The 13,193-nt window shown below is 38.8% G+C and overlaps 1 protein-coding gene and 1 pseudogene across 2 annotated transcripts in view; both read right to left on the minus strand.

Moving 5' to 3' along the window:
• Positions 1-13,193, minus strand: part of LMBRD2 (LMBR1 domain containing 2) — a 56,508-nt gene that overhangs the window by 38,823 nt on the left and 4,492 nt on the right. Inside the window, exons 2-4 of one of the 2 annotated variants that reach the window (XM_078003862.1) lie at positions 1,987-2,220; positions 752-982; positions 77-174 (exon numbers count right to left, since the gene is read on the minus strand). In XM_078003862.1, the coding sequence (XP_077859988.1) occupies positions 77-174; positions 752-925 (272 nt within the window). In that variant the 5' untranslated portion in view covers positions 926-982; positions 1,987-2,220. 2 annotated transcript variants of the gene reach the window in all.
• LOC703948 (mortality factor 4-like protein 2) lies at positions 3,005-4,488 on the minus strand (annotated as a pseudogene).

Here is a 13,193-nt window from a genome sequence, read left to right on the forward strand (position 1 = left end):
TCTGGATGGTAAAAACTTTCATTTTTAAACAATGTGTCTCCTACAATATTTATATATTTTTTAAAAAAGGAAATACCTTGGAACAGGGTTAGCAGTTGCGTACAATCCTGTAATGTTGCTATTCTCAGGAGGGCTTGAATTTGCAGCAGCATGTTTGCACCGGTTATATATTGTCTAAAGCAATGAACGTATGGTTTAAAAATGAGAATCAAAACGTTACACCAAGTATTTAAAGGACATCAGAGTTTATAAATCTATCTATCTAAACTTACCTTCCTGGCTATGCTTTTCTTTTTCTTTTCTTTTGAGACAGAGTCTTGCTCTGTCACCCAGGCTGGAGTGCAGTGGTGCGATCTCAGCTCACTGCAAGCTCTGCCTCCCGGGTTCACGCCATTCTCCTGCCTCAGCCTCCTGAGTAGCTGGGACTACAGGCATCTGCCACTACGTCCGGCTAATTTTTTTGTATTTTTAGTAGAGACAGGGTTTCACCATGTTAGCCAGGATGGTCTCGATCTCCCAACCTCGTGATCCGTCCGCCTCAGCCTTCCAAAGTGCTGGGATTACAGGCGTGAGCCATGGTTCCCAGCCCTTGGCTATGCTTTTTAATGATCAAATGACCATATAATCTTTTAATTCAAAATATAAGTACAAACTGTCATAATTTAGCTGTCTTAAGAATAAACATTATTTCCAACATGCTGTATGATTAAAATTTGTCTTTTAAATTGTGAAAATAAAGTTCACTCCTTACCGTACTAACATCCAGAGGCAGTATGAAGACAATAAGAAAGCAGAGATACCAAGCAAGCAGTGTTCCAATAATTACAAGTCTATGCTGTTTCTTAAAGTCTCCATATCGATGAAGTAGAAATAATGCCAGAAAAAAGACAAAAACAATCTCAAGTCCCAAAGCTGCACCACTCATTATTGGATATTTCACTCTCACTAACCAAAGTTATTCATGTACAGGTCTGGACCATATCTATAAAGTGAAAAGAAGGTTAAAATGCATCATTAACATGGGAAATGACATTTGGAAATTTCATATGAATATTTATTAGTACATTAATACATTAATAAACTCTTTGGAGAAATGTCATGCTTCACATTGGACTATGAATAAGATTAAAAGGGTAATTCCTATCCTCAAGTACTTATATTTTATTTTTTAAAGCACACTTAAAAAATTTCACATACCTTGTATTTTCAAAAACTTAACGAAAATTATACTAGTTCTTACAATATTACAAGTTAAGAAGTTCTTATTTTAGACGTCAACAGTTTTAATATAGTGTCATTTAGAGTTTCTTAATAAGTCCTAACAGAATAGTTTATGCAAATAAGCTGTTGACTAAATCCTAAGATATTAGATACTTGGTAAAATACATTTTTCTAAGATTATTTATCCTCTACAATTTAAGATTTTCTAAAAGAGAGGAAAGAGAAAAATGGAAAGAGATCATTTAAAAGTAACCTTTTGTTTTTTGAAACAGTATTTTTCTTTTGTGTTAATTTTGCCTAACAACTCAACTTTCATGAAATTCTTACTGCTTCACAAAATGTATTTATCACTTCCCATTTATCTATATAAATCTTTAAACTTACTTTAATAAATTCTCATTTTTAATTTTTCTACTATTTTATATGCAGAAAATTTATCAGACTATTGAATAAAGTCATACATGTGAAAACATTCTTAATTTTATGATACAGTCATCAGCGAATAGTTTATCTGATATCTCTCTACTCAAAAAAGAGTATAGAGATTTAAAGTCTCTATTTTAAAATTTAAAAATTTGATCTCTCTATACTTAAAAAAATTTACTAATCAAAGGCAATATGAACTTTTCACCTTTGTAAAATCAATGTTAGACTTTTGTTTACCTACATACTACAATATTCCAAGGAATTGATTAATATCCTAACATAGAGAATCAAGATTGTGATGCAACCCAACAAAATACAATAAGGGGCAGTGGCTCATACCTGTAATCCCAGCACTTTGGGAGGCCAAGGCAGGTGGATCACCTGAGGTCAGGAGTTCGAGACCAGCCTGGGCCAATATGGTGAAACCTCGTCTTTACTAAAAATACAAAAATTAGCCAGGCATGGTAACGGGTGCCTGTAATCCCAGCTACTCGGGAGGCTGAGGCAGGAGAATCGCTTGAACCTGGAAGGCGGAGGTTGCAGTGAGCTGATATCCTGCCATTGCACTCAAGCCTGCGCAACAAGAGCAAAACTCTGTCTCAAAAATAAATAAATAAATAAATAACAAAACAAGGGAGAACCAATAAAATACTTCAAATCAACAAACATCTTTAACTATTTAGAATAGAAAAGAAAGTTTCAGTACTTTAAAGCGTTAAATTTAAATTTATATACAAAATACTCCTACATGAAATATCACAAAAATCACATTTAACAATTTTCTTCACCATTTCTTTATATTGGTAAACAGATTCCATTTCAACTATCAATATTTTCATCTTTCTTTTTTTTTTGAAATTTAGAAACAAATTTTATTTAAGATCTGAAATACAATTTCTAAAATATCAACTTTTCCAGAAAACCGTGGCTACACAATAATGCATTGCCTCTATCATGTTAGAACGTGCATTAGTCTCAAACACAAAATCCATGAAACAAATCACCATCCTTCAACAATTTGAGCAAAGATAGAATGCTTAAGAACAACATAGATGGACTTGCAGAGGATGGGCTGTTTTACTTCAAGCACCATAAAAAAAAAGAGCACAAATGCATGGGTTTTCAGGTATATACATTAAGTTGAACCTTTGGCACTAGGAATCAGGGCGTTTTGTCACATAGCATTAACACATATTAGAAAATTGTGTAGTGTCAAAGGGATAGGAACCACCAGCATTCAAGCAATGTTGTCAACTAGACAATAAAATGTTCTACTGTTTCTTCTTTGTTCTAATTACTGCATACACTGGTAGCAACTTTGAAATGAGAAAAGGAGCTTATGCTCCTTTTATTTTCTGTTTAAAACAGAACAGAAAAAAACTGAAACATAAGCGCTGTTATACATTAACGATTTTAAAGAACATCAATTTTACAAGAAAAAGACTAAGAACAAAAAGTGTTTACAGATACAGGACAAAAATGATGAGCTGTCTGTAGACGCTCACAGGGCTTTGCAGTGGTACTCAGCAGAAGCCACTTTGTAATCACTGGCAGTAAAGAGAGATGCAGAATTCTTTGCCAGATATTTTAGGAAATCATGCAAATAGCCCAACAATAATGCAAGGCTTTTCTCATCAAGGGGCGTATAGGCCAACATTGCTCCAATTCTTACAAATAATCTCAGTAGGTGTGGGGCTCCATAAACCTGAGACATTGGAGCATCAGGGTGAGCCAAGAGGATTTCAGGATACTGGGGCCTCTCAAATTTGTAGAGCAGCTGAGTGCCCAACATCACATTGAAATATTCTTTTATTCCTGGGTTGGGAACGGTGGCTCACACCTGTAATCCCAGCACTTTGGGAGGCCGAGGAGGGTGGATCATGAGGTCAGGAGATTGAGACCATCCTGGCTAACACGTGAAACCCCGTCACTACTAAAAACACAAAAAAATTAGCTGGGCGTGGTGGTGGGCGCCTGTAGTCCCAGCTACTCAGGAGGCTGAGGCAGAAGAATGGCATGAACCCAGTAGGCGGAGCTTGCAGTGAGCCGAGATCGCACCACTGCACTCTGGCCTGGGCAACAGAGCAAGACACCGTCTCAAAACAAAAAAAAACAAAAACAAACAAAAAAAAAGAAATATTCTTTTATTCCTGCCACAACTTCATTAACTGCATATTCCTTATTATCAACATTTGCCTGTGACTTCTTGCAACTTGCATACTCCTCCAGAATTCCATCTACATTTTTCTTAGCAGGGAGTTGGAACAGCTGCTTCTGTCTGGTTACTAAGTCCCAGTCCTCAATAAGCCACAGTTTTAATTCTTCAGGAATCTTCACTTTAACCTCCATTCTATTCTTAAATGCCTCCTCACTTTCAACAGTCTGCCCAGGCCCTTTTCTTCCGAGGGGGCTGAGGTGCTTCGCTGGTACTGCCACCATCTCTGTTTCCAGGAGTCTTCTGTTTGTTCTTTCTGGTCTTCCTCATGGATCCTGAAGGGGGTTCTCTACAGAGCGACCCCCTCATCTTCCTGGGAGAGCTGGTTCAAGATTTTTCTGCTGTGGACCAGCGGTCTTCTTTCCCGAGGAGACCCCTCTCATCTTACTTCTCTGCATGTTGCTTCGAGTTTGTTTTCTGAAGTTCTCTTCTTCTGCAGATTGCTGTCCACGAGGTTAAGAATCCTGCTTTCTGGAATTCATTCAACATTGTTTTTATTCCAACCAACAATCTTCCTTCTTTCCCTTCCAAGAACTCCTAGTGATTTCCCAGATGAAATCTTATAGATCTTCTGGGATGGTCTAGAAGGGTGAAGTGGGAGATACAACCCAAGATTCTGTAATCAGGGAAGGTTCTGCAATCAGGATCAAATCTCTTGATCCTCACTATACAGCAAACTTAGCTTTTCTGATGATGACCTGACACAAGAATTCAGATCTTCCCAGCAGCCGACGTGTGATCACTGCCATTCCTCCAACTGCCATGGTCTCATTTTTCTTAAATATCTAAAATTGAACTTCTTTCATCACTCTACTCTCTTATCTTGCTATATTTTCCTTCAGTGCATTTATCCATCTGATATAATGCACATTCTTTATATTTATTGTCTCTCCAAACCTTTCCCCTTACCCCAGATACTCTATGAGAGCAGAGACTTGACTACTTTATTCCATACTATATTCCAGTTACCTGATGTAGTATCTGGCATATAGTAATATCAAGAAATATTTGTTGAAAGAATAAAAAATACTGTGTAGTTTAGTACATACATTATTTTTCTATTACTGCCTACTTCAAAGGCAATGTAAAACTCTTGTAATGGTACACTGATTTAACAAATACTTATTACAACTCAAAAGGCTTAAAACACTGAACATTACCAAATACTACTCAAATTTTCAAATTTCATATTCTGTGAAAAACTTACACCACAACAATGTCAAATATTATTTTTTAAAAAATAGAAAAGGTTTTGCCTTGTTGCCCAGGTTGGTCTTGAACTCCTGAGCTCAAGTGATCTGCCTGTCTCAGCTCCCAAAGTGCTGCAATTACAGGCATACGCTACAGCACCCAGCCAAATCTTATTTTTAAGCTAAGCATAGATTAAGTAGTTGGCTGAAAGCTCAACACAGAATGTGCTGATGACAAAACCATCTTTGAGATCTAGGGTTTTTTTTCTTTAAAAAAACCCATTCGATGTGAGTTTAAATATAACATAATTAACTGAAAATCCTTTTATGACTTGAACTACACCTGAAATTGTCCAGTGCAAGGAACATGGCAATGATAGGAAAAAAAGACTAAATATTAGAGATTACCAAAGAAAGGCTAAATAAAGTATGGCAGAGCCAAATGAGGACATCTCATTGTAGTATAAGAAATGATGTTTGTCAGGTCCCAGAGCAAGACGGCCGAATAGGAATAGCTCCAGCCTCCAGCTCCCAGCGCGACCGACACAGAAGACGGGTGATTTCTGCATTTTCAACTGAGGTACCAAGTTCATCTCACTGGGGAGTGCTGGACAATTGGTGCTGGTCAGCTGATGCAGCCCAACCAGCAAGAGCTGAAGCAGGGCGAGGCATCGCCCCACCAGAGAAGCACAAGGGGGAAGGGAATCCCTTTTCCTAGCCAAGGGAAACTGAGACAAACAACACCAGAAAATCAGGTAACTCCCACCCTAATACAGCGCTTTACCAAGGGTCTTAGCAAACGGCAAACCAGGAGATTATATCCCACACCTGGCCTGGAGGGTCGCACGCCCAGGGAGCCTCCCTCATTGCTAGCACAGCAGTCTGAGATCTAACTGCAAGGTGGCAGCGAGGCTGGGTGAGGGGCGCCCGCCATTGCTGAGGCTTAAGTAGGTAAACAAAGCCACAGGGAAGCTCGGACTGGGTGGAGCCCACTGCAGCTCAAGGAGGCCTGCCTGCCTCTGTAGACTCCACCTCTGGGGACAGGGCATAGCTAAACAAAAAGCAGCAGAAACCTCTGCAGATGTAAATGACCTTGTCTGACAGTTTTGAAGAGAGCAGTGGGTCTCCCAGCATGGAGGTTGACTTCTGAGAATGGACAGACTGCATGCTCAAGTGGGTCCCAGACCCTTGAGTAACCTAACTGGGAGACATCCCCCACTAGGTGCAGACTGACACCTCACACCTCACAGGGCTGGGCGCACCTCTGAGACGAATTTCCAGAGCAAGAATCAGACAGCAACACTCGCTGTTCAGCAATATTCTATCTTCTGCAGCCTTCACTGCTGATACCCAGGCAAACAGGGTCTGGAGTGGACCTCAAGCAAAACTCCAACAGACCTGAAGCTGAGGGTCCTGACTGTTAGAAGGAAAACTAACAAACAGAAAGGACACTCACACCAAAACCCCATCAGTAGGTCACCAGCATCAAAGACCAAAGATAGATAAAACCACAAAGATGGGGAAAAAGCAGGGCAGAAAAGCTGGAAATTCAAAAAATAAGAGCGCATCTCCCCCTCCAAAGGAACGCAGCTCATCGCCAGCAATGGGATCAAAGCTGGACGGAGAATGACTTTGACGAGTTGAGAGAAGGCGGCTTCGGTCGATCAAACTTCTCAGAGCTAAAGGAGGAACTACGTACCCAACGCAAAGAAACTAAAAATCTTGAAAAAAGAATGGAAGAATGGATAACTAGAATAATCAATGCAGAGAAGGCCATACACGAACTGATAGAGATGAAAACCATAACATGAAAATTACGTGACAAATGCACAAGCTTCAGTAACCGACTCGATCAACTGGAAGAAAGAGTATCAATGATTGAAGATCAAATGAATGAAAAGAAGCGAGAAGAGAAGTCTAGAGAAAAAAGAGGAAAAAGAAATGAACAAAGCCTCCAAGAAATATGGGATTATGTGAAAAGACCAAATCTACGTCTGATTGGGGTGCCTGAAAGTGAGGGGAAAATGGAACCAAGTTGGAAAACACTCTTCAGGATATCATCCAGGAGAACTTCCCCAACCTAGTAGGGATGGCCAACATTCAAATTCAGGAAATACAGAGAACGCCACAAAGATACTCCTCGAGAAGAGCAACTCCAAGATACATAATTGTCAGATTCACCAAAGTTGAAATGAAGGAAAAAATGTTAAGGGCAGCCAGAGAGAAAGGTCGGGTTACCCACAAAGTGAAGCCCATCAGACTAACAGCAGATATCTCAGCAGAAACTCTACAAGCCAGAAGAGAGTGGGGGCCAATATTCAACATTCTTAAAGAAAAGAATTTTCAACCCAGAATTTCATATCCAGCCAAACTAAGTTTCATAAGTGAAGGAGAAATAAAATCCTTTACACACAAGCAAATGCTTAGAGATTTTGTCACCACCAGGCCTGACTTACAAGAACTCCTGAAGGAAACACTAAACATGGAAAGGAACAACCGGTACCACCCATTGCAAAAACATGCCAAAATGTAAAGACCATCGAGGCTAGGAAGAAACTACATCAACTAACGAGCAAAATAACCAACTAATATCACAATGACAGGATCAAGTTTAAACATAACAATATTAATCTTAAATGTAAATGGACTAAATGGTCCAATTAAAAGACACAGACTGGCAAATTGGATAAAGAGTCAAGACCCATCAGTTTGCTGTATTCAGGAGACCCATCTCACATGCAGAGACGCACATAGGCTCAAAATAAAGGGATGGAGGAAGATCTAAGCAAATGGAGAACAAAAAAATCAGCGGTGGCAATCCTAGTCTCTGATAAAACAGACTTTAAACCATCAAAGATCAAAAGAGACAAAGAAGGCCATTACATAATGGTAAAAGGATCAATTCAACAGGAAAAGCTAACTATCCTAAATATATATGCACCCAATACAGGAGCACCCAGATTCATAAAGCAAGTCCTTAGAGACCCACAAAGAGAATTAGACTCCCATACAATAATAATGGGAGACTTCAATACCCCACTGTCAACATTAGACAGATCAACAAGATAGAAAGTTAACAAGGATATCCAGGAACTGAACTCAACTCTGCACCAAGCGGACTTAATAGACATCTACAGAACTCTCCACCCCCAATCAACAGAATATACATTCCTCTCAGCACCAAATCATACTTATTCCAAAATTGACCACATAATTAGAAGTAAAGCACTGCTCAGCAAATGTAAAAGAACAGAAATTATAATAACCTGTCTCTCAGACCACAGTGCAAAAACTAGAACTCAGGATTAAGAAACTCAATCAAAACCGCTCAACTACATGGAAACTGAATAATCTGCTCCTGAATGACTACTGGGTACATAACGAAATGAAGGCAGAAATAAAGATGTTCTTTGAAACTAATGAGAACTAAGATACAACATACCAGAATCTCTGGGACACATTTAAAGCAGTGTGTAGAGGGAAATTTATAGCACTAAATGCCCACAAGAGAAAGAAGGAAAGATCTAAAATTGACACCCTAACATCACAAGTAAAAGAACTAGAGAAGCAAGAGCAAACACATTCAAAAGTTAGCAGAAGGCAAGAAATAACTAAGATCAGAGCAGAACTGAAGGAGATAGAGACACAAAAAACCCTCCAAAAAATCAATGAATCCAGGAGTTGGTTTTTTTGAAAAGATCAACAAAATTGATAGACCGCTAGCAAGACTAATAAAGAAGAAAAGAGAAAAGAATCAAATAGATGTAACAAAAAATGATAAAGGGGATATCACCACGATCCCACAGAAATACAAACTACCATCAGAGAATACTATAAACACCTCAACACAAATAAACTAGAAAACCTAGAAGAAATTGATAATTTCCTGGACACCTACACTCTCCCAAGACTAAAGCAGGAAGAAGTTGAATCCCTGAAAAGACCAATAGGAGGCTCTGAAATTGAGGCAATAATTAATAGCCTACCAATCAAAAAAAGTCCAAGACCAGACGGATTCAGAGTTGAATTCTACCAGAGGTACACGGAGGAGCTTGTACCATTCCTTCTGAAACTATCCCAATCAATAGAAAAAGAGGGAATCCTCCCTAACTCATTTTATGAGGCCAACATCATCCTGATACCAAAGCCTGGAAGAGATACAACAAAAAAAGAGAATTTTAGACCAATATCCCTGATGAACATCTATGCAAAAATCCTCAATAAAATACTGGCAAACCGAATCCAGCAGCACATCAAAAAGCTTATCCACGATCAAGTGGGCTTCATCCCTGGGATACAAGGCTGGTTCAACATACGCAAATAAATAAACGTAATCCAGCATATAAACAGAATCAAAGACAAAAACCACATGATTATCTCAATAGATGCAGAAAAGGCCTTTGACAAAATTCAACAGCCCTTCATGCTAAAATCTCTCAATAAATTTGGTATTGATGGAACGTATCTCAAAATAATAAGAGCTATTTATGACAAACCCACAGCCAATATCATACTGAATGGGCAAAAACTGGAAGCATTCCCTTTGAAAACTGGCACAAGACAGGGATGCCCTCTCTCACCACTCCTATTCCACATAGTGTTGGAAGTTCTGGCCAGGGCAATCAGGCAAGAGAAAGAAATAAAGGGTATTCAGTTAGGAAAAGAGGAAGTCAAATTGTCCCTGTTTGCAGATGACATGATTGTATATTTAGAAAATCCCACTGTCTCAGCCCAAAATCTCCTTAAGCTGATAAGCAACTTCAGCAAAGTCTCAGGATACAAAATTAATGTGCAAAAATCACAAGCATTCTTATACACCAATAACAGACAAACAGAGAGCCAAATCGTGAATGAACTCCCATTCACATTAGCTTCAAAGAGAATAAAATACCTAGAAATGCAATTTACAAGGGATGTAAAGGACCTCTTCAAGGAGAACTACAAACCACTGCTCAACAAAATAAAAGAGGACACAAACAAATGGAAGAACATACCATGCTCATGGATAGGAAGAATCAATATCGTGAAAATGGCCATAGTGCCCAAGGTAATTTATAGATTCAATGCCATCCCCATCAATCTACCAATGACTTTCTTCACAGAATTGGAAAAAACTGCTTTAAAGTTCATATGGAACCAAAAAAGAGCCCGCATTGCCAAGACAATCCTAAGTCAAAAGAACAAAGCTGGAGGCATCACGTTACCTGACTTCAAACTATACTACAAGGCTACAGTAACCAAAACAGCATGGTACTGGTACCAAAACAGAGATATAGATCAGTGGAACAGAACAGAGCCCTCAGAAATAATACCACACATCTACAGCCATCTGATCTTTGACAAACCTGAGAAAAACAAGAAATGGGGAAATGATTCCCTACATAATAAATGGTGCTGGGAAAATTGGCTAGCCATAAGTAGAAAGCTGAAACTGGATCATTTCCTTACTCCTTATACGAAAATTAATTCAAGATGGATTACAGACTTAAATGATAGACCTATTATCATAAAAACCCTAGAAGAAAACTTAGGTAATACCATTCAGGACATAGGCATGGGCAAGGACTTCATCTCTAAAACACCAAAAGCAACGGCAACAAAAGCCAAAATTGACAAATGGGATCTAATTAAACTAAAGAGCTTCTGCACAGCAAAAGAAACTACCAACAGAGTGAACAGGCAACCTACAGAATGGGAGAAAATTTTTGCAATCTACTCATCTGACAAACGGCTAATATCCAGAACCTACAAAGAACTCAAACAAATTTACAAGAAAAAAACAAACAACCCCATCAAAAAGTGGGCAAAGGATATAAACAGACATTTCTCAAAAGAAGACATTCACACAGCCAACAGACACATGAAAAAATGCTCGTCATCACTGGCCATCAGAGAAATGCAAATCAAAACAACAATGAGATACCATCTCACACCAGTTAGAATGGCAATCACTAAAAAGTCAGGAAACAACAGGTGCTGGAGAGGATGTGGAGAAACAGGAACAGTTTTACACTGTTGGTGGGATTGTAAACTAGTTCAACCATTGTGGAAAACAGTATGGTGATTCCTCAAGGATCTAGAGCTACAAATACCATATGATTCAGCCATCCCATTACTGGGTATATACCCAAAGGATTATAAATCATGCTGCTATAAAGACACATGCTCATGTATGTTTACTGTGGCACTATTCACAATAGCTAAGACTTGGAATCAACCCAAATGTCCATCAGTGACAGACTGGATTAAGAAAATGTGGCACATATAAACCATGGAATACTATGCAGCCATAAAAAAGGATGAGTTTGTGTCCTTTGTAGGGACATGGATGCAGCTGGAAACCATCATTCTCAGCAAACTATCGCAAGAACAGAAAACCAAACACCGCTTGTTCTCACTCATAGGTGGGAAATGAACAGTGAGATCACTTGGACACGGGAAGGGGAACATCACACACAGGGGTCTATTGTGGGGAGGGGGGAGGGGGGAGGGATGGCATTGGGAGTTATACCTGATGTAAATGACGAGTTGATGGGTGCAGCACACCAACATGGCACAAGTATACATATGTAACAAACCTGCACGTTGTGCACATGTACCCTAGAACTTAAAGTATAATTAAAAAAAAAAAAAAAGAAATTACGTTTGTTAAGATTATTTAATAACATCAGAAAATTACCCTAACAGCAATTGAAAATTTGGCACATATTTTTATGTAAACATAAAAAAGAGTAAGGTAACAATGAAATATATTAAAACATCAACAGTCTTCAGGTGGTAAGATTATGGGCATAATAAGCAAACAACAGAATCAGTTTTAAACCTGACACTAGCTATTAATGTTTTTACTATGGCACTCAATTTTTCAGTCTGATTCATAGTCAGCACTTTAAAGGGTTGTAGAGGAATAAATAGAATTATGGGTCCTTTATTCTAGTAATAAATGATTTGGTTATATACCTTCGGGTTAGTATCCTACCACTGCTGTAACAAATTACTACAAACTTAGTGAGTTTAAACAACATCCATTTATTAATATCTTATAGCTTCTATAGGTCAGAAGTTCAAACACAGCATAGTTCAACTTAGTTCTCTGCTTAGGGGCACACAAGTTTAAAATCAAGGTGTCAGCAAGTTTGCAATCTCAGTCAGGCTACTGGCAGGGTCTCACACTGTCGTCCAGGCTGGAGGGCAGTGGCACAATCATGGCTCAACATAACCTTGAGCTCCTGGGCTCAATTGATCCTCCCACCTCAGCTTCCAGATAACTAGGACTACAGGTGCACACCACCATACCTGGCTAATTTAAAAAAAATTTTTTTTTTTTTAGAGACAGGGTCTTGCTATGTTGCCCAGGCTGGACTCAAATGCCTGGCCTCAAGTGATCCTCTCACTTTGGCCTCCCAAAGCACTGAGATTACAGGCATGATCCACCTAGCCAAGCCAAAACTCAGTTATTCATGGTTAAAGGACTGAGATCCTTGTTCCCCTGCAAGCTGACAGCTGGCATTTAACCTTAGCTCTAGAGGCCTCTCCCCAGTCTTTGCATGTGGCTCTGCATATCTTTTAAAATTGTATATATTTAAAATGCACAACAGTGATGTTTTGATATATTTTACATACACAGTGAAATAATCATCATCGTCAAATTAACGTATCTATCTCCTCACACACTTCTCTCTCTCTCTGCGTGTGTGTGTGTGTGTGTGTATGTGTGTCTGTGTGTCTGTGGTCCTGAATATTTTAGAAGCAGCAATGGCTTGTCAAATTCTCCTCATGCTTGAAATCTGTTTTTCAGGGCTCATCTTATTACACTGGGCCTGTCTGAATAATTTCATCATTTTTACTGGTTCCAGAGATTAGAGCATAGACATTATTAGGGGTTTATTATTCTGTTTACCATACCATCTATTTCTGTTCAGGCTGAACTATATTGCCTTCTTATGACACAGGTTAGGACCAGGAATCCCATGAAATTGGAGATAAAAGTTGGGGTTTTCCTAACTTGAGAAAATAATAGTTTTAAAGTCCATATCTTTAACCTTGTACCAACATTCAAGTGATGAGTTGCAAGGTTTAGGGAAGAAGGAGAAGAAAGGAGATGATAATGATGATGATGATACTAAAATGGGGAGGCAAAT

This window comes from Macaca mulatta, chromosome 6 (genome assembly GCF_049350105.2).
Source record: "Macaca mulatta isolate MMU2019108-1 chromosome 6, T2T-MMU8v2.0, whole genome shotgun sequence".
NCBI lineage: Eukaryota > Metazoa > Chordata > Mammalia > Primates > Cercopithecidae > Macaca > Macaca mulatta.